Here is a 23,215-nt window from a genome sequence, read left to right as displayed (position 1 = left end):
TGTTCACCAATTCTTCATTAACCAAGATCGTGTAAGTGAAATCAGTCTCTTTTCTGCCGCATATACCTATTGTTATTAAGTCCTTCCCTACACTCGCTTCTAATTCCTTCAAAAGATGTAAACAATATTCGTACTTATCAAACGCGTACATAGCTAGCTGCTGCCATTTTGACTGTGCCAGCAAGTTTTTGTGTCAAAAAATAAAATAAAAATGAATATCTTTGATAATTAATTCTTAATAGATTAATAATACTTTTGTTACGAAAATTCATATAAAAAAGGGTTTACATCAATGTTTATTATGCGTACTTAAATATCATGTATTCGATCAACATTCGTGTGAGTTGAACACTGTATATGTGTACCATATGGACACATTTTTATCAAAACATTTAAAGGGTAGACGAAGTTAGAGATTCACGAACATTCACATTGTATATGCTAAAATCACATATACATCTAGACATAATATACCTGCTCGTTGGCAAGCTCTAAAATATTTGAGTGCATGTTCTTGAAGTTCAATATTTGATTCTAAAACTGTTTTTGGTGCAAGTTGCGACCCATAGCTCGTATACATTAATGGCAAAAAATAATCTGTTGTTAGCTTGGTGGTGTGTAGAGACTGTGCGGTTAGTCTGGAGATCTTTTCGCTGTCCTGCAAGGATTCAGTCAAACGTTCGTGAGAATAAAGGCATCCGTCAAGCGCATCATCCCAGCGAAACGAGATCTACATTTAGCTGTTCACAGACAACATTATTTGTTTATTGGCTAAACAGCAGACATGGCAATGAGCATCTTGCAGCACACGAGGAAGGATGATACGCTTGACAGATGTTTTCATTCTCAAGAACGTTTAACTGAATGCTTCGACTTTCACACTGGGCACACTTTAGTAGGATGTTTTCTTCGAGACATGTGTCATCTTTGCGCTGCTTTGTCATCATTTTGGAATGCATGGGTTAAGAGACCTGACCACAACGCACACACACACACAATGGCATGCGACTATCACATGTTTTATGTACTATAGACTTATGAAAGACGCAACTTTCACCTTAAATCAAGCATTGTTTGATTGGGACAACAACGATGACAACACGGGTGTGGAGAATCCCTTGAACGAAAAATGAGATGCCATGAAAGTGATCTACACGAGATGCAATGACAAGTGCTGATTATTTAACATTTATGACAATGGTCGAAAACGCACTTATAGTTTTACACTTGTATGGTGGTTTCGTTAGCCATTTTATGAAAAACACATCATTATCATCAATCCCTTGACCGGTGTGGCCGTTGGGCGGAAATGACGGACTTGCTGATGGAATTGCTTGTGAACAACCTGTTCAGTCTGGCCATCGCTTCATTCGCCATGTAAATTCTTATTCGACCTCAGCGGTACTGGATCATGGACAGGGTTTCGCTCAAGTTCTTCAAGCTGGTCACTTCTTATAGTTTCTCGCCGTTCATGGTGATGTCTGCACTGGTGTTGGGCGTGCTGCTCACCATGATCTTCGACTTCTCCGTGCTGCCAGACCTCCATCACGTATGCCCCTGTTCTATCATAGGGTCTGTTGGTGAGATCTTGAAGTTCACTGCTAGTGCCACCCATGCGGTCAATGTCATCAGCGAATTTCAAGTTGGAGGTGGGTTTTGCACCGATAAAGATAGACGTGTGGTTGTCATGGAGAGTCAGCTGCATTATCTTCTGAATGAAAACAGGACTGGAGAGAGCATATAACCCTGACGTACGCCCAATTATGTCCGGTCGAAGTCCCTCTTCTGACCGTTGAGAGTACTGCGTTGCTGGCGTTTCCGTAATTTGGTTCTTGAATGTTTCTTTGTTAGTGAACATATTCAAGTAAGCACTATCACTTTACGATGACTGTCATTCCTCTTGTAAAAAATGCACTCCTATTTTGTTTAATGTACCCCGCCTTTATTAACTATACCGCTCTTTTTTCTTTGCACACCTGTTTTATTTAGTTTTTCACTCCTTTTTTCTATTTCGTTCCCTCGACTTAGTAATTTGTTCCAATGACAAAGCTAACTCGTTCCCACGAGTTAGTAAGTCGTTCACTTAAGTAAGTATATCATGGGAACGAGATAGAAAAAATGTGCATTCACACAAGAGGAGTGTATGTCACATCCACGCACCCGTACCTCTTTTAGTCCAATTGATTCACTGTCAACATTTTGTATAAGAAGTTATTGGTTTGGTCGCTGAAAAAGACATTTTTAGCTCGACTATTATATATGAAATATATATAGTGGAGCTATCCTACTCACCCCGGCGTCGGCGTTTCCGTTTCCGTTAGCGTTAGCGTTAGCGTGCACATGTTAAAGTTTTCGTACTAGCCAAATTATTTTCATTGTCCCTTGACATATTGCTTTCATATTTTGCAAACTTGTTGACCAACATGACCCCAACCTATAAACAAGAGCAGACAACTCTATCAAGCATTTTGTCATAGTTATGGTTCCTTTTCCACGTAGATGCGCAGCAAATGTTAAAGTTTTTGTACTACCCCATTTATTTTCATTGTCCCTTGACATATCGCTTTCATATTTTGCATACTTGTTTACCAACATTACCCCAACCTATAAACAAGCGCAGACAACTCTATCAAGCATTTTGTTATAATTATGGCCCCTTTTCCACGTAGAATATGCAGCAAATGTTAAAGTTTTTGTACTACCCCATTTATTTTCATTGTCCCTTGACATATTGCTTTCATATTTTGCATACTTGTTAACCAACATTACCCCAACCTATAAACAAGAGCAGACAGCTCTATCAAGCATTTTGTCATCATTATTGCCCCTTTTATACTTAGAATGTGCATATTATTGATAAATCTATGTTAAAGTTTGCGTACTACCCCAAATATATCCTATATCCTTTGACATATTGCTTTTATATGTTGCATACTTGTTTACCAACATGACCTCAACCTATAAACAAGAGCAGACCACTGTATCAAGCATTTTGACATAATTATGGCCCCTTTTACACTAAGAAAATTGAACATTTTGCTTAAATTGCCATAACTTCTCTATTTATGATCACATTTTATTATTACTTTGACAAAACAACACTTACCTGAATACCACAATGGATTCCACCCAAACAATACCCCACGCCCCTACCCAGAATCCCTTCCCCCCTCCCCCACCTCCCCAATTTTTTTAAACATTAGCTAATAAATTACCACACCCCACATTATGCCCCCCTCTCACCCCAACCCCCCTACCCTCCCATTTTTTTTTAAACATCATCTAATAAATTACCACACCCGACATTATACCTCCCCTCTCACCCCCAACCCCCCAAAAAACGTTTTATTTGTTTCTTTTTTTGATTTTTGAAAGTTCGTGTAATAAATGACCACACCCCACATTTTACCCCCACTCACCACTCCCCCCCCCCCCAAAAAAAAAATAATTATATTTTGTTGTTCCTTTTTTATTTTTGAAAGATCGTCTTATAAATTTTTGAAAATGAACAATTTCTCCCTGATGGCTTACGTAACACTGTCAAGCACTCGAATAGTCGAGCGCGCTGTTCTCTGACAGCTGTTGTTTTATTTACGGAGCTATTTGTGAGCATAAATAATATATTTTTTTTTTTTATCTCAACCCTTCTTTTGAAAGCTGCAATGACATATTATTTTGTTCTTTTTAAGTATCACATAATACTTCATAAACAAGCGACTTTGAATTACAAATCTCATGTCATGATATTAAAAGATTGTAGTTCGAAATTTAATTTTATTGCTTTGTATAATTACTTATAGATATATACAATAATATTGAACGAAACAATCGTTTGGCCCCAGCCTGAGAAAGGTCGATGCAATAGCATTTACTTACAATCTACATACCTGCATCACATAAATAATCTACTTAAATTCATCAAAAGAAAAGGTACATGGCTGCACCAACTTTAATGTTCATCATGTATTATTTTGACAGAGAAACGGACAAACAGACATTTGAATATTATACAATGTTTCTTAAAAGATATAATCGCACACCATGTATGCATACCTTAATCCAAATTAAAATGTTGCATTATTGAAAACAGTACACATCAACAGAAACGGGATAGGCTTCAGAAACGGACAGTTAACATAACTGCATCTACAGAAAATCAACAACAATGACGACATATATGCATCAACAAATCATTTACATGACTGCATTAACCGAAAAATTACATAACACTATGTAAAAAATCATCCAAAGTAAATGACATAACTGCATTAAAAATGTAAAAACGTCATCAATAGAATTTGGACATAACTTTAGACGAAGTCAATCAATAGGAAATGTACAATTATATTTTTTAATCTAATGTATATAACATTATACAAGCACTAAAAGAACGTAAATGCATTATATATATATATATATACAGCTGTATACATATTAAATGTATTTTAACTCAGCTTAAAATGTATATAAAATATATATAAATGCGTCAACAACACAATAAATAAGCTCATTAATATAAATTATTAATGGTCTCGTAAACAGAAAATCTGCTTTTCGTCAGCAACAGATTATCTGTACAACCTTATCAACACTAATCCGCATAACGTCATCAACTTACAGTAAGCATCTTTACCAACTGAAAAGTTATGCAACGTCATCAACGAAAACATTTGCGCAAATTAAAAATCTGCGCAACTTCCCATACAACAGCACAAGCTCAAAACACAATGGTGTACGTAGTTTTCGTATAACAAGTGACAAGTAAGTGCCTGATGATTTGAATTTCGCAATCCCGTATGAAGGTGGTAGTTTCGCATCGTATTCTCGCAATGTCGCATCTAGGTTATGACTTTTTTTAAATTTGATGTTATTCATGTTGCGCGCTTACACTGATCAGTATTGCTAATAAAAAACTAATGCATAAATATACAGCTTAGAAGGAGAGGGGGTGGAGGAGGCCTACACCGTTCAAGCCGTTTATAGATCGCAGGGTTTGAATTTCAAGCTTCCACGTGGTAATCCTTGAGTGTGAATGTCCGAGTTTGTTTACAGGTCATCTCTGCGTCTTCGCGACTACCTTATGTGCTGACCTGACCCTGTGACCCTTCAGGGGAAAATAGTTTAATTTTGAGCCAAAGTAGGTCAAATTTACCCCCCACTGCCTGGGTTTTCGCCGAAGATTAATTGTTATTATTATTATATTATTATTGTTTTTAATACAAATACACCAGTGCACTGTGGCCAATAAGACCTTATCGTTCACTGGTAAAAAAAGAAAAAAAGGGAACATTATATTACAATAATAAAAAATGAAAATCTTATTAGATCCAATATACTACTAAATAGATACATGATTAGGTATATTTTTCGTTAATTGTATACATTTTGTCCTATTATAACCATAATTAGTATTGTAAACATCATCATCATTAACACCAGCATCACAATCATCACTAAGATTAACATAACGATCGTTATCATCATTACCATTATTATCACCACTATTATTATTATCATTATTATAATTATTATAATTTATGATGTTTTGTGTGCATAGTTTTGCTTACTGAATTGAGTGCTTTTATTGTGCTATCCGCCCCAGGAGAGGTGTTAGTGGGGGTTCGAGCGGGATACAGGAAACGCCCCGTTTCCAGAGGCGTTCCTGGTTCTTTTAAGCGCCCGGTGTAGAGCACCGATACACTGCACCCCCGTTTAACGTCCCTCGCGGAAGACATGTTAGTCTGTTAAGTTAGTATTAACAGTATAAGTTGGATCAATAATAACCATATATATGAGCAGTGAATCTAGCAAATTGCAGAGTTGGTATACAGCTTCCTTCCTAAATTAGACGGTTTACTCATTGCTCATATATATCAAATATCATGCACTATAAGTCAAATAATATGAAAAACAAGAGAGAGCATGCGATAGACAAGAGAAGAAACCGCCACCGTTGGTATAATGTTTTCGTTTGATTTGATTTACATTCATGGGTAAATTAGAATTACCTGACTTATACATTTAACATTCCTATCATATAGCGGGCACCGTGCACTGTCTACACTACACAATGGGAAAGCATGATCTACACTACAGTAGGGAAAACAAATTAGAATTACCTGACTTATTCATTTAACATTCCTATCATATAGCGGGCACCGTGCACTGTCTACACTACACAATGGGAAAGCATGATCTACACTACAGTAGGGAAAACAAATTAGAATTACCTGACTTATTCATTTAACATTCCTATCATATACCGGGCACCGTTCGCTGTTTACACTACGCTACGGGAAAGCATCATCTACACTACAGTAGGGAAAACAAAAACAACAAAGGCCTTAAGAATTTTTTTCCCATGATGGGTGGGTCATGTCAACAGAGCCAAAGTGCACGGACGAGATGGTTTTTCGCCGGGAGCGCCCTACTAGCCCTGCCGACACGCTCTACCCAACATGTTTTATTAGTTACATAAGGGAAGAAATATTTACTTATCATATTTGATTACAACATTATTTACACCTATAGGGGTTGCACTATGTGTAAGTGTGATTTGCCCACGTGCGCACTTATTGTATCTTTCTGTACTGCGTGGAAGTAAGTTGTCTGTGCGCTTTCCCCTGCCTTCGTAGTCGGTAGCTGTTTACAGCTTGAGAGAATGAAAAAGAGGGTCTCGCGGAACCCTAGATTTTGTTATCTAGAGCGATATTTGGTTTTTAAAGGATTAAAGATTATCCATAGTGGTCGAAAAAGGCCGAGTGACATATGTATTAAGGAGACCGTACCCTCCCGTTGTAAAGAGGCTGAGTAACCTGCGTATTAGGGAAAGCGTACCCTTCCGTCGTTTTAGCATTGTGTGTTGTTGATGTTGTACGGAGATTCTTAATTCCCATTTGAATTTATTTCAGCTAATATGTATATATCTGGTTTCGATTTTTGTGAGGGCTATACCCCGTATCGCAGTGTTCGCAGTTGACGACAAGAACACCTTACCGCCGTCGTTTGCTTGAAATGCCCACTCGGCATTATAATGTGCTACTTGAAGATTATATCGTGCATCGTTTTAAAACTCAGGTGCATTAAAGTCATGATGCAACAAAATTAAGATGATCAGTAGTTGAGAGTTAACATAAACGCAAAAACTAGTTTCTTTTGAATAAAGGGTTTCCTTGCTGAAATATCCTTTGATTGTATTGTTGTTTGAATTAGCTTTTATCGCTTTTTTTGAAAGCACAGTACAGGATTTGCAAATTGAAACAACAGCACCACTGTGCTTAAAGACTCTGTGAAAAGGCCTGATTATAAGTAAACTTATTGAAGCCCCGTTTATGTTATTGCAAAAAACAACTCAAATTGATAAATGCATTTTTATGTTGAAAATTTCCGTTAATGCTTAATAAAATTATAAGTCTTTAACCGCTGAACTTACGGTCCGGTCTACGAAAATGGATTGATTTATTGATTGGTTGATTATTTGATTGATTGATTGGTTGATTCAACGCTAAGTTAACCGTTCACTGAGCCCTCACCATACCCAACCGATACGTTCCTTCCACATCTCCTGATTTCATTACTTTCTGGGTCCGGCCCTGTAATACGATTCCAGATAACGAGATTAATTTTTAAATTTCTAACCGTTTTCCCATGTTCAGCCTGTGTTTATACGAGGAACGTGAACACACGGTTAAAGTGCGCGATCGTTACATTATTTTGCGATCCCGTATCGTAATATCGTGTCGTAATCTCGCTACTTCGTATAGTACTGTCATCTTATAATCCAGATGTTGGAAGTGCGAATCAGTACGTTGACTAACAGAACACCGTTCACTGTCGTCTGTGTCAGCCATTCGAATAAATTCTTCGATATAAGCCGAATCGGTCTTACTGACTGAACACATCACCATATCTGTGTACAGTATGGTCCCAATCTGCAATTATTGATAACATTTATATAACAGCGTTTTACCACAAATAAATAAAAAACAATTACACAAAGATGCAATTCTTAACAGATATTTTCACCATACATATAAATTATATTTTTAACATTCAAATATCTTTATAGAATAAATTCAGGTAACTGTACAATTAAAATGCGTATTTTGCAATATATATTTACAAAAGATAAATATAGAAATATTGGATTTGCCAACAGTTGTTACGCCTCACCTGTAATAACTGTTTATAAGTTACCAGTCCTTGCAAAATATGCGAGTGCAATCATCGACTAGAGCTTAAACCAGTTTACGGGTGCGACACCAACATACATAGACGCTAAATATCTAGTTCTCCAAAATGGATTTGAGACTACGAAGCGTGGTCGTTTTACTGGGCTTATTAGTGATAGGTATGTGCATATTTATATGAGTCGTGTTCTATGAAAATTGGGCTTAATGCATGTGCGTAAAGTGTCGTCCCAGATTATCATGTGCAGTCCGCACAGGCTAATCAGGGACGACACTTTATGGTATTTTTAGTTTAAGGAAGTCCCTCCTTACCGAAAATCAAGTTTTGGCGGAAAGTGTTGTCCCTGATTAGCCTGTACGGACTTCACAGGCTAATCTGGGATGACACTTTACGCACATGCATGAAGCCCAGTTTTCTCAGAACAAGACACATATAATTTCTATACTTTTAATGCAAATTGGATTCTTCGAAGAACATGAACTGAAACAAAGTTTGCGGTTAAAATCATGCTGCATTGTATACAACTATTCATGTACTATATCAATTTACTGAGCTTACATGGGTTTGATGAGATAAAAGTACGTTCAGAGTTTCGTGATTAATTATCTCACATTGTCTAAGATACTATGACTTACTAGTAGTAACAAAAGACAATTTACTACAATATACTTAAATGTTAATTGACTTCGGATGTCTAATTTGACTGATATAGTAGAATGACATTTAAAACTATACATCATACATTCGTCGTGATATTTTATTGTATGCAATCACATGTCTGAACTAAATGGAATGCTGTTTTCAGCTTGTTTAACACGCTTACAACAATCAAATTTTGTAAACTGTCATTGAAAGTCTGAATATCATTAAAATAGAATTGGACCGTTACTGTCCTTTACTGTCAACAACTTTCATTTGGTGCTCTAAAATAAAACAGCGAATTTATACATATTTGGCTTGTGTATCTTTAAGAATTATAAAAACAAATAATACAGGAACTTAAATAACATTCCACTTATATTTCTTTACCATTTAAGTAGGTAATACAAAACTCACCGTAACCGTTTATTGACAAACTTTATGGGGCATATCACCGGTACGGTTAAATATAATAAAAGCCTATTGTCAAAACAAAATAATTATGTTGAAATTTAATCCAAAAATATATTGAATGCGGATTTTAAAATGATTTTAAAAATGGCTTATAGTCGATTACTGAATAATACGTATATATATATATATATATATATATATATATATATATATATATATATATATATATATATATATATATATATATATATATATACCAATACATAGTGCCAGTTACGCGGTCTCTGTAGTTTTCAGACTGTACTTACGAGGTCAATATAAAAAACGGGGTCTATATACAACCCCGCAATCTAGGCTCCTTTAATTACTATGAGGGGGGTGTAGGGGAGGTAATGCAATCAAATCTCACAATAAGGTCTTAAATCGAAAACCACAATCAGGTCTGAAATTGAAATTGTATATACCTCGCAAATAAGTTCGCTATATATTTCCTTGTATAAGACGTTAAATAAATGACGTATTTATATACAATAATAATAGTAGGTACCCCTATATACCTTAATTCGTGTTTATATCGGATAAAAAAGGGTATGGAGATACATGTATTTAAAGTGGGAACCCCATAACCTATTTCTAAATCAGAGACCCCGTAACTGGCCATATGTGTGAATATATATATATATATATATATATATATATATATATATATATATATATATATATATATATATATATTAACAAAAACGCTGTAATTATTTTTTGCCGAAGCTTTCGACCTCACGGTCTTCATCAGCGTCCATTTTTTATTTTCAGATGTTTTATTATGAACGGAAATGACGTCGTGCATTTCCGGCGTCAACGTTGTTTACGCGCCCTTTTATTAACGTTTATTCTTAAACGTTGACTTCCACAATTGCTCCATGGTTTTGCGGTACTCGTCCGACCCGCTGAGTTTTTCGAGTCCCATTATTTGGAAATCATCAGACGTGTGCAGCGTGTGTAGGTGTCTACGGATGATACGGCCGATGTTGGGTAGTGCGCACGAAAACGTTATCACCAGCGGAATCCTTGTATTATGCTCCGAGTTTGTCTTTTCGCGTAAAAGGTCCTCTCTCTTTTTATTGTCGACCTTTATCAATTCGGTCTCCACAAACGCCCCGTCATATCCACGGTTCACGAGCTGTGTTTTCACTGCCTGTCTGTGCTTCCGGTAGGCCATCTCCTCTGAACAGATTCTTTTCGCACGCACACCCAGACCATATGGTATTGCTTTTTTTGTAGACTCCGGATGCGAAGAATCCCTGTGTCGGTACAGGTGTTTATCGGTAGGCTTAGTATATAGGTCGGTTTGACGGCGCCCGTTCCGTATTGATGTCACCGTGTCCAGGAACTCTAGTTTTTCTGAAGAATTGCGGAGCTCGAGTAATGCGAGGGTTGATTCCATTTCCTTGTGTGTGGAAAGTTTTAAGTGCCTCGATACCATGCGTCCATAAGCCCCACACATCATCCACAAACCGGAAGTATGCGAGTGGTTGCTTTTCTGACCGCCGGAACAGTTCCTCTTCCCAAGCACCCATGTAGGTTGATGCATAGTTCAGCCCGAGGCGTGAGCCAATAGCCGTCCCTTCTGTCTGTATAAAGTGTTCGTCTTTGAATGAGAAGGTGTTGTTCTCCAACACAGTGTCCTTCATCACGATGACGTCCTCTGTAGGAATTTCCGGGTCCGTTCGCCTGTTTAAAGCGCCTATAGCAGCAGCACGGGCCTCATCTCTCGGGACACTTGGAAACAGGGCCTTCACATCTAAACAGAATATTAGCGTACCTTCCGGAAGAGGTTGTTGTATTTTTAGTATTTTGTTTAAGAAGTCCATAGTGTCTCTTACAAACGACGGAAGTGACGTCACATGGCTTCGCAACTGGTCCTCAACAATTTCCGCCATTTTCTCTGTCGGGTGGCTTCTACCATTCACAATGGTGCGTATTGGCATTCCTGGCTTATGTAACTTCGGGTTCCCTTGAAGCTTACCGGAAGTGCCATCGTTCCCTATCATGTATTGTCGGAGATCACTGTCTATGGAACCTTTTTTGTACAGGTTGTCTACCACCTTTTTCGGCGTAAGCTGAATTAAGCCAGCTTTTCACCTCTCCTGACCTTTGTAAGTGTCCAATAAAATTCAAATAAAATTTCTGGCGGCTAGGTACGAATGAATACACTTCATTTATTCCATTGGCTGATTTGAGTATTCCACCAGAACATTGGAAACATATCCGCGTCTTTGTAACACTGTTTTACTGCATGAAACAATTTTATTTCTAATGAAAAGGCTTAATAGATAGAACAGTTTTACACTCAATTCTCGACATAAATACAGTTTGTGCGTACACCTTTTATTTTCAGAGAATTACCAGCGCAACGCGTTTATATTTAAAGGCTATGTTCTCATATTTAGTACTTACTTCCATATTCTTGTCAACATGTTAACATGTAAAAGTATAAAGAGCAGTGGAAGCGAGGCCTCACTTTAATACATTGCATTTCAACCCGGGTCAATTCGCGGCCAGTGTATGAATGTCAGAGTTTATATACAGGTCATCTCCGGAGTTCGCGGCCAGTAAAATAATAGTTATATAATAAATACGCTATCCGTGAACTAGGTGACCTGGAATTTTCTTTAGACCAGAAATATGTAGATTCTTAATGTGTTTTCAACAAAATATTCATGATAAATATTATTTTTGATTAATTTAACAATAATTATTCCACCATATTGACCAATGTATTAAGCATAAGCGCGATGATTATCGATACTGTTAATAATCGAATCAAACCACTAAAACAGGTTTGTTCGAAGAACGCGCATATAAATACGGATACTTCTCGTGTGGCCGGTTGACTCGTATGTTTTAATTTCACTTCCATTCTTCTTTTGGTTTTCTGTTTTGTATCTATAGGTTTATGACCAGCAATATGTAAAAATGTAAAATAAGCCGCGAAAACTCCGCGTAACATCCCGTACTGCGTGTGATGCAGCTAAAAACTGCACAGAAAAAAGACATTCGCTATCCTTGATCTCATTCATTGAACTATCAACGCCGTATATCTTTTTTAAAGATATTTCTTGTTTACCTTGTTTTGCACTGATTTTGTTTTGTCGTCGGTAACTTCCGCATATGTGTCGCTATCGGAAATTTCACCTTTTAATTTTTGTATGTAATCTGTGCTATCCATTAGGACTATACCAGAACCTTTATCAGCAGGCCGAATGACAATTTCATCGTCGTTGAGAAGTTCTTTCAGAGCGTATTCTTCAGATTTACTCATATTGAGCTTAAACCTTCTTTTGAGACCCTTGATGATGTCATCCTTTACAGCCTTGATATACGCATCCAACCATTTATCGCGGCCTGCTTTTGGAGTCCATGTTGACGGCGTCTTTTTCCTGTACGGTTTCTCCTGATTAGGATGTCCGTCTCTCTCTTCAGAGTAGAAATATTCCCTAAGACGCATGCGACGTTCCCATGCAGTGAGGTCCGTCGACAACCTGCCTTTGTCAACGACTCTTCTTGTTGGAACAAATTTCAATCCCTTAGATAGAATTCTTATTTGTGAGGCAGTAAGTTGCTTATTAGACAGGTTAGTCACTACATCCGGTTGGACCGACGGTCCCTCAGTGACGATAACACAATTTTTAGACGTTGAACCGTTTGCTGTATAGCGGCGTTCCGGCTTGTCTAACAACACATGCATGTTTTTGTAGGCATGGAAAGTCTTTCTGAACCAATAGATCCCATTTCCGGTTCCTCTGCGCTGGTGATAACGTTTTCGCGCGCACTACCCAACATCGGCCGTATCATCCGTAGACACCTACACACGCTGCACACGTCTGATAGAATGAAGGAAGTGTTCTCTGAGCCCCCATTAGTAGCCTTCAGACGGGATTGCAACCTGCAAGACATCCTGGTGCACAAAATATACAATAGGATGTTCTTCCGAAAACCCAATATGAGCGGGCCCTGTGGGGCGCAGAGATGCGCCATTTGCCCGTACATGATGAAGGCCCAATATTTCACAGATCCCAGCGGCAGGAAGTACAGCGTCAGAAACAATGTTGATTGCAAATCATCCAATGTTGTGTATGCGGTCAACTGTCGTCGCTGTCGCAGGTTCGTGTATGTGGGAGAGACCGGCGGAACTCTGTACCAGCGACATCTATTGAATCTGTCACGTATTTGCACACAGCACAGTGACCCGGTAGCTGAACATTTCTACAATGACGGACATTCCATGGATGATTTCCAAATAATGGGACTCGAAAAACTCAGCGGGTCGGACGAGTACCGCAAAACCATGGAGCAATTGTGGAAGTCAAAACTAAGGACATACCGACCATATGGCATCAACGTTCAAGAATAAACGTTAATAAAAGGGCGCGTAAACAACGTTTACGCCGGAAATGCACGACGTCATTTCCGTTCATACTAAAACATTTGAAAATGAAAAATGGCCGCTGATGAAGACCGTGAGGTCGAAAGCTTCGGCAAAAAATAGTTACAGCGTTTTTGTTTAAATACAACAAGGCTAATAGAGACTTTGTTATATATATATATATATATATATATATATATATATATATATATATATAAAATAAAACGCTTTTATTAAATTTGCCGTAGCTTTCGACCTCTCGGTCTTCTTCAGCGGCGTTTATTTAGACAAATAAACGCCGCTGAAGAAGACCGAGAGGTCGAAAGCTACGGCAAATTTAATAAAAGCGTTTTATTTTATATAAACGGCTAAAAGCGACTTTATTATATATATATATATATATATATATATATATATATATATATATATATATATATATATATATATATATATATATTGCCATATAAGAATCGCGAACAAATATATCACGTACATGAATATTAAATAATTCAGACTCACTAAAAAATAACAACATGCTTTTAAAAAACACACATATCAGCTGATTTTTTTTATATTTCCGACAAAACATAAAGAATCATGAAATTTATTTAATAAACTGATATCTATTTGTTGTTTTTTATACTTTGGGAGTGGTAGAATTCTTTTAGCATATTCCAAAATATTTACATCTAATTTTTAACGCGTTGGATAATCTAAACCGAACAAATCATGTAACCATTGTATCGAATAGAAAGTTGCAATAACATGAGATGGCGTATTACATGTCTGAATCAAAGATGCCTATTTAATAGCAACCACTAGAGCCTTAGAGGGTAACATGTCCCCACTCATAAACCCATTGCATAGCGTACACTTATGAAAACGCGTGAACACACCGTGATATTTTGTGTCTCCGCCAACACATCCGTAAGGCCGCAAATTTATTCTCTGCAAAAATCTACGTAGTTACAGTTTCTTAAGGACATCAGCCATACACCTATCAAATAAAACATATACCTATCCAGTTTTTCTATAAAATGTCCAATGCCAAAAATGAACAAAAAATATATTGATAAAAGTAATATAAAACATACATTCTATTGTATCAAACGATATATATGTAAGACAATAATTGCCGATTCCGACTTGTGTTTCAATAACCTGTACTTGCTATCATCAAATTGTTTAAGGTCTATTGCTATTTTACCTGTCATATGACCTCACTTATAAAATACAATAAAAATCCTTGTCATTCTTGCGATAACGCAATGACAGTCATCAAATATTTGCGACATCGCAAATGAGAACATTTATGTAACTTTAGTCGGGTTTGCAGTTTGGTATTACAACTACATGTATGTTGCTCTGGTATGAATCGTTGACTTAAATTAAAATGGTTACTATTTTCTTGCTATTGATTTGAATTGTGATGAGATAATGTTTATTTTCATTTAAACTGATATGTATTTTGTTGCTCCACATAGTCGGTTGAAAAACCCAATTATTTACACTGCCTAGACCAAGGTGTTGCCCCCGTGTATTATTCATTTGATGTGTACGTTTTGTGTGTTTCTTTTTTTCCTTTTAATTTTCAATTGCTGTTTTGCTATGTTATATCTTTTGACATTTGTCCAATTGACAAGAAAAAACGATGTCTGGTTGCGGCAAAGGACCTCGTGTTTTAATAAAGAACCTCGTGTTGTAATAAAGGACCACGTGCTGTGATAAAGGACCACGTGCTTTGATAAAGGACCACGTGATGTGATAAATGACCTCGTGTTGTAATAAATGACCACGTGTTGTAATAAAGGACCTCATTTTGTAATAAAGGACCTCGTGTTGTAATAAAAGACCACGAACTGTGATAAAGGACCTCGTGTTGTAATAAATGACCACGTGTTGTAATAAAGGATCACGTGCTCTGATAAAGGACCACGTGCTGTGCTAAAGGACAACGTGTTGTAATGAATGACCACGTTCTGTTATAAATGACCACGTGCTGTAATTAAAGACCTCGTGTGGTAATAAAGGACCACGTGCTGTGGTAAAGGACCTCGTGTTGTAATAAATGACCACGTGCTGTAATACATGTGCACGTGCTTTAATTAAGGACCTTGTTGGTAATAAAGGCCCACTTACTGTGATAAATTACCTAGTGCTGTGATAAAGGACCACGTGCTGTGATAAAGGACCTCGTGTTGTAATAAAGGACCTCTTATTGTAATTAAGGACCTCGTCTTGTGATAAATGAACTCGTATTGTAATAAAGGACCACGTGCTGTAATAAAGGACCACGTTCTCTATAAAGGACCTCGTGTTGTAATAAATGACCACTGCTGTTGTAAATGACCACGTGCTGTAATTACGGACTTCTTGTGTTAATAATGGACCACATGCTGTGATAAAGGACTACGTGCTATGATAAAGAACCTCGTGTTGTAATAAAGGACCACGTGTTGTAGTAAAGGACCTCGCGTTGTTATTAAGGACCTCGTGTTGTAATAAAGGACCACTTGCTGTGTTAATTACCTAGTGCTGTGATGAAGGAGCGCGTGCTGTGATAAAGAACCTCGTGATGAAATAAAGGACCACGCGTTGTAGTAAAGGGCCTCGCGTTGTTATTAAGGACCTCGTGTTGTAATAAAGGACCACGTGCTGTGATAAAGGACCACGTGCTGTTATAAAGGACCTCGTGTTGAAATAAATGACCACGTGATGTAATACATGTGTACGTGTTTTGATTAAGGACCTCGTGTTGTAATAAAGGACCACTTGCTGTGATAAATTACCTAGTGCTGTGATGAAGGAGCACGTACTGTGATAAAGGACTTCGTGTTGTAATAAAGGACCACGCGTTGTAATAAATGACCTCTTGTTGTAATAAAGGACCTCTTGTTGTAATGAAGGACCTCGTCTTGTGATAAATGAACTCGTTTTGTGATAAAAGACCCCGTGATATGTTAAAAAGACCGCGTCACATGAGAAAAGGACCGCGTTATATGATATGGCTTCTCTCCAGGTGATTAAGCTTATGTTTCATCACGTTTTATATTTGTTTATAATTTAAAGGCGATGTCTGCTCGGGTGCTTACCGCAGCAGCTTCAGAAGTTACAGAAGTTACAGCAGTTACAGCAGTTACAGAAGTTTCCGTTCCAGTGGGTCTGGGTAAGCATATTTAACCATTTACCACTTAGATACGCACTTTGACGCATGTGTAGTCCATTAGAAATTAAATTTAAATAAAGACTTTACTTACTACATTCAATTTGTAAAGGCGTCATTTCCAACCCTGAGGTACTGATGAGCACCACACAGGATAAAACCTGAACAGACTGCGAGCTACTTTTGTTTGTGTAAGCCATTTTCACTTTGCTTCTAAATGGGAAAGGGTAAACACATACTGGCTGAAAACGTGTTTATCGTACGTATGAAGTATTCGGGGAGATACCATGCCTAGTGAGTATCTGAAGCTATGGTTAAAATAATGTGTTCGCTTTTGCAACGTTTAAATTCCCTTGCGTTTTTCGAGCTATATGCTCCCTGTCTGCATTCACTTCTTGCAAAGGCTGTAATCCCAGCGCGTTTCAAGTGCTATAGACCATGCTATAGTTCGAATTCTTGGGTAATTTTGCACGGTTTGAATTCCCAGTGAGTACGTTGTTACTTTGGTCCAAATTATGTGTTCTCTTAACACATTTATAATCCAAGTGAGTATTAAGTGGTCCCAATTATGTGTTTACATTGCAAAATTACAGCTTCAAGTAAGTAAATATTGATGTGATATCGATTCTGTTAAAATGAGTAGTTGGTATCTAGAGCTCTAAAGGGTATGGTCTCAATTCTGCGTTTGCTTTGCAACTTTTACATTCCCAACGAGTATCTAGTGATATGTTCTCAACTGTGTGGTTCCTTTGCACATGTTAATTGTAAGGGAATATCAAGCGCTTTGTTCCCAATTATGTGTCCCCTTTGCACCTGTAAAATTGCAAGAAGAAAACAAGTCTTGTGGTCCTAATTCTGTTTTCATGTTACGTATTTTATTGTCCATGGAAATTCAAGTGCTATGTTCCCGATTATATGTTCCATTTGCACCTGTAAAATTGCAAGAGAAAATAAAGTGTTGTGGTTCTAATTCTGTTATCAGGTTTCATATTTGATTGTCCATGGAATTTCAAGCGCTATGGTTCCAATTATACTTTCCCTTTTCACCCGTAAAATTGCAAGAGAAAATAAAGTGTTGTGGTCCTAATTCTGTTATCATGTTACATATGTAATTGTCCATGGAATTTCAAGCGCTATGATCCTGATTCTGTTTTAACCTTAAGACGGTCACCTTGCCATAATCAATCGCAACTCCGAAATGACGAATCTCATTGCAATTGGCTCCAGCCCGACGCTGCTGTATGATGCTCACTCATATGCCGTACCATTTGGGTCAAAAGTTCACATACGCCAACAGCTAAATATAGATATCACCGCGGTGACACAATTATTACCGCGATGACAATTTGTCACTGCGGTAACAATTTTGTCACCGCGGAGATATCTTTTTTGTCACTGCGGTAACAATTTTGTCCCAGCGATGACAAATAATGACTGTTGGTATATTTGTATGCTAGCTGCTACGTTTATTTGTTTGGGTCAGTTGACAACTAATCATTTTCCCCGTAACAAACCGAGAGTTTTATAGAGATCGCCAGCTGCTTGTCGCACTTATCGGTTTGGGTAAATAAATGGTTAGTGAATCGTTCATTGTATGTGTTTAATTAAACTTATTGGCATATCATCTGCTTTAACGCATTAGATCATATGGAATCCATTGTTAAAGACGTGTGCTATTAATCCGTTATCGCTTGTTTAACGGTCCACTGCCTTCACTGTAGACCCGGTTTTATGACACTTTATATCTGGCTGTAAAAACACGCACAGACGTTGAGGCAACAAAAAATAATAAGGTTTCTGAAATTGTAACCTAGATTATTAATTCTTAATGAAGTTATAATTATATAAACATAAAGTGACAATTCATTAGTTACAAAGAATAAGGCTTCAATGAAAAGGTTGACAATAGATCAAGTGCCATAAATTTATTTCGGTCGCGTTCTTAAATTAGTATACAGAAATGTACATACACACAGTATACGTATAAATAAATAGAAAAAAACAAAATATAAAAAAGTAAGCAAAATCGCACTAGAGAGCTACTTCTTCATTATAAGACATTGCATTAAATAGATATATAAATTATCCGTGTTAACTTGATCGTTTATTTTGAATAAAACAATGCTTATTTCACTTTGCTTTTGTTCATTTTGTTTTTGGTTTATAGTTTATTCAAAACAAAACATTGATAACTTCGCAATAAATATTCGCCGATTTGCAGTTTTGCAAAAAATTGTTTCATTGGTCAGTTTGATTTAGCTCTTAACAAACTCTTTGGGTCAGACAAAGTATCACCGAAGTTACAAATATATCACCGCATTGATAAATTTATTACCGCGGTGACAAAATTGTCACCGCAGTGACAATTTTGTCATCGCGGTGATATCTATTTTTAGCTGTTGGCGTATATTTACTTTTGGCCCAAAGGGTACGTCATACACTCACCACAAAAACTCTTTCCCCGAACGCATGGAATCAATATTTATATTATTGAAATATGTTAACGCCTTTTGCTCTACTATATTAATGCCAAGTGTACTGTACTCATTTGTCCACAGCTCCGTCAATACCAGCGGCGGGGGATTCATCGCCGGCATGGTGGTCATGGGAGTAGTTATTGCCGTTGGAATTATCATCCTAATTCTTTGTCTTCGTAAGTTACTCAACGCCCCTTGATGCCTTTATGCAACGGGCTTTGTTAATAAAACATAGTTTTACGTGCATGTTCTGCCGACCTGCTAAGACAACGATCACCGACAGTGTATGCTATGTATGATAACAAGTTGAAAACAACAAGCACAATATAGATCTGAAACTCGCGCATATTGTTTGTGATTTTCAGTCGATTATGATAGACGATTTTGTTTCAGTCTTAAAATCAGCTCAAAAAAAATGTTCATAAAAAATGTAAGAACTTTAAATGACGCATACATTTCATCGTATCGATAGTTTGACACATATTTTTATTATAATCCTACAACAATACGGTCAGTCGACCAAATGCAACATAATGCTAGTAATTCGATAATGATTTTGTTTCAGTGAAGAAAAATGGCACCATTTGCTCCTCCTCTACGGTGACCACTAACCCAAGTCCCACACTGGACACAATAAACAAAGGATTCATTCCTACCGACAACCACAACATGGGGTTCATCAACCCGCCCCCCACCACCCACCTACTCCGATGTGTATCCACCGCCGCCATACTCAAACGGAAATGTGCTCGCGCCCAACCCAGCTCACCCGCCGACAGCGACTGTTTTCCAGTGACGCAAACATACATCGTCGGCAGGTAGAGCTGCAACGATTCTGTCAAAGCAGCATCAAATCATCTGATTATATTTCGAGTTATAATTAAATATATCCTTGGTTTAGATCCTTGAATCAAACTGAACAAGTATGATTTCCTCTTGAACACAGCACAAAGAGTATTGTTTAAGCTTATTTATAACAAAATAATATGTATATTCGATAATAATATGAACTCGACTTTGATATTATGCATATACGTATATAAAAAGTATACCATATCGTTTACATGTGTGATACTTTAGCTTTATTTATACCCATAATAACATACATGTTTATACGCATCTTGGCTAGATTGAACTTTACCGGTACGCAGTTGTTTACCACCATCGACAAAGCGGGGTTTGGGGGCGGTAGCCCCCGATACTAAGGAAATATATAGGATAAAAAGGATTATAAGGTGTTGCGTTAGTTGTTATGTGTAAGGTGTTAAGGGTTAGGGTTAGGGTACGATGTTAAGTGTTGCGTACCGGTAAAGTTCAATCGTCCCATGTACATTGTTCACATATGTAGGAATTACCTTTATATTTAAAATCATTTATATTTGATAGATATGAAGAAACTGTGTGTTTTGTGGTATAAGTTTCTGTGTTATTTTGTGTGATATTTCCTTTGGTCAACATCAACATTTTTACAGATATTGTTCTTTTGGAAACTCGTTAATGTTTGAGCATCCACTAGTTAACCGTTTATATATATGTGGTACGAAATGATGCATATGATTGTTAAATTTACAAAATTTACTGTCAATCTTCAATATTTAGACAGCCATGGTCAAGCAAAAAACAGAACACACTATTTCTAGAGGTCGATTAAATGATGGCTACTGTTTATGAGTTTTCACCAAGTAATGGTCCAATCATAATAAATAACCTTGCTCAGAACATGCCTTCTAATGAACGACCACGGTTTGAAAATGGTTGTGTACAGTTTCAAGACATGGCCGTTAATATATGGGGCAGTTTTTCTTTTTGGCTAGAGGAAAACCTTGTTGATAGTTATACGGTTTTAATCCGATAATTATGAAACTTGCTCAAAACATTTTTTTTGAAAACATGAGTTTTTTTTATATGTCTACAACGAAACTTTGTTAAAATCTAGAAGCCACATTTTTGGTCTAACCAAGATGGAACTGTTTTAGAACATGTGTTCTAATGATATCTGCGCCGAGTTTGAAAATGGTTCCAGTCCATTAATAAACAAGGCCTCCATAGTCGTTGCAATTTTTCATATACGGAAAGACTGAATCTCACAAAATGTGGTCAATCAGTTTGAAGCTTACTCGCATTTGTTCTACTGCTATCTGAGCCGAATTTGAAAATGATTCGGCAGTTTTCCTTATTTGGCTATAGCGCAAATTATAATATAATCTACTGATTTATATCGCGGGTTAAATAGACGTAAAAAAAATACCGCTAATATCGCCAATTGCACACAGATGCCAAGTTTATTTTTCGCGATTAAAACAGAACAATTATCAAAACTAAATATATTTTTGTAACAATACATGTATTATACAATAGATTCAACATTTACCTTGTTAATATTCAATCGAAATCCATAGCCGCTTTAAAATTAAGACAATAAATATCGTGCAATATTGGTATTGATAATTGAAGACAAAGACCAGCCACAGTGTGTCTTTAACCGATAGCCTAAAAGTTTCTGCATAAAGTCAATCAACGCTAATTCGGCTTAGTTATTCGTAAATATTGGAAATTACTATGTACATAAAGTGTACGATTTTTGTTTGAAATTATGTACTTGAATGGAGAATTTATGTGAATGTGTTTTTGTAACAGGTATTGCTCTTATATATGCAATAAAGTGTAAAATATAATAAAATGATTTAAAATATATATCTTACAGAGTTAGTTTAATTTTACACCATGAAGGTTTTATAATAAAACAGTAAAAAAAAAGAGACACTGTTCAAAAAAATAAATAAACAGGTTAACTCGACCATAGGAAAGTCGATTAAAGAGCCATTCATTGATTCACTGCACAACCATACACTGCACAACCACACATGTACATGTAGTGTGGGTTAAAACTTTTGCCGCGTTTTGATGTATTGCCTTGACGGAAGTAAATGTTTTATTGATGGCCTTGTTCTTACTTGATTTCTTTAAGGACATGTTAAATGTTTGGCGAAAATAAAAAAAGGCTATGTTAAAGCTATCATAGCATACTGGTGTATTGTTGTTTTACTTTATTGTTTTCTTAAGCAGGCAATAGCTGTTGTTGGGAAGTTTGTCGAGCGCTTGAAAATGAACAAGATGCGTTTGTGAAACACAATGTCCCCCCTATATGACGTTTGACTTTGAAGGATGACCTTGACCTTGTGAAGGATGACCTTGACCTTTCACCACTCAAAATGTGCAGCTCCATGAGATACACATGCATGCCAAATATCAAGTTGCTATATTCAATATTGCAAAAGTATTCATAAAATAAGCGATTTGGGCAACATATATTTGACCTCTGACCTTGAAGGATGACCTTGACCTTGACCTTTCACCACTCAAAATGTGCAGCTCCATGAGATGCACATGCATGCCAAATATCAAGTTGCTATCTTCAATATTGCAAAAGTATTTATAAAATAAGCGATTTTGGGCCACATATATTTGACCTCTGACCTTGAAGGATGACCTTGACCTTGACCTTTCACCACTCAAAATGTGCAGCTCCATGAGATACACATGCATGCCAAATATCAAGTTCCTATCTTCAATATTGCAAAAGTATTTATAAAATGAGCGATTTTGGCCATATATATTTGACCTCTGACCTTGAAGGATGACCTTGACCTTGACCTTTCACCACTCAAAATGTGCAGCTTCATGAGATACACATGCATGCCAAATATGAAGTTGCTATCTTCAATATAGCAAAAGTTATTGCAAAATGTTAAAGTTGGCGCAAACAGACCAACAGACCAACAGACAGACCAACAGACCAACAGACAGGGCAAAAACAATATGTCCCCCACTACTATAGTGGGGGACATAAGAATCTATTATTTATTCCGTGAAAATGCATTTAAAAGTTTCAATTTAACGGTTTAC

The 23,215-nt window shown here is 36.9% G+C and overlaps 1 protein-coding gene across 2 annotated transcripts; it reads left to right on the top strand.

Moving 5' to 3' along the window:
• The first annotated feature begins 8,211 nt into the window (after positions 1 to 8,211).
• On the top strand, positions 8,212 to 22,284 carry LOC127834947 (uncharacterized). Of its 2 annotated transcripts, none has more exons than XM_052361086.1 (4): positions 8,212 to 8,350; positions 16,739 to 16,835; positions 19,391 to 19,485; positions 19,875 to 22,284. In XM_052361086.1, the coding sequence occupies exons 1-4, from the start codon at positions 8,299 to 8,301 to the stop codon at positions 20,129 to 20,131; spliced, it is 501 nt and encodes a 166-aa protein (XP_052217046.1). In that variant the 5' UTR covers positions 8,212 to 8,298; the 3' UTR covers positions 20,132 to 22,284. The 2 variants fall into 2 exon arrangements, with proteins under 2 accessions (XP_052217046.1, XP_052217048.1); XM_052361088.1 differs by lacking the exon at positions 8,212 to 8,350 and adding an exon at positions 15,317 to 16,397 and having other exon boundaries at positions 19,875 to 22,283.
• The last annotated feature ends 931 nt before the right edge of the window (positions 22,285 to 23,215 follow it).

Source organism: Dreissena polymorpha, chromosome 6 (assembly GCF_020536995.1).
Source record: "Dreissena polymorpha isolate Duluth1 chromosome 6, UMN_Dpol_1.0, whole genome shotgun sequence".
NCBI lineage: Eukaryota > Metazoa > Mollusca > Bivalvia > Myida > Dreissenidae > Dreissena > Dreissena polymorpha.
This window is presented reverse-complemented; position numbering and strand designations above follow the sequence as displayed.

Coding starts and splice junctions, on each gene's coding strand:
- LOC127834947 (XM_052361086.1), top strand. CDS start 8,299: ATGGATTTGAGACTACGAAGCGTGGTCGTTTTACTGGGCTTATTAGTG. Junction 8,351..16,738: donor ACTGGGCTTATTAGTGATAG/GTATGTGCATAT, acceptor TATAATTTAAAG/GCGATGTCTGCTCGGGTGCT. Junction 16,836..19,390: donor TTCCGTTCCAGTGGGTCTGG/GTAAGCATATTT, acceptor ATTTGTCCACAG/CTCCGTCAATACCAGCGGCG.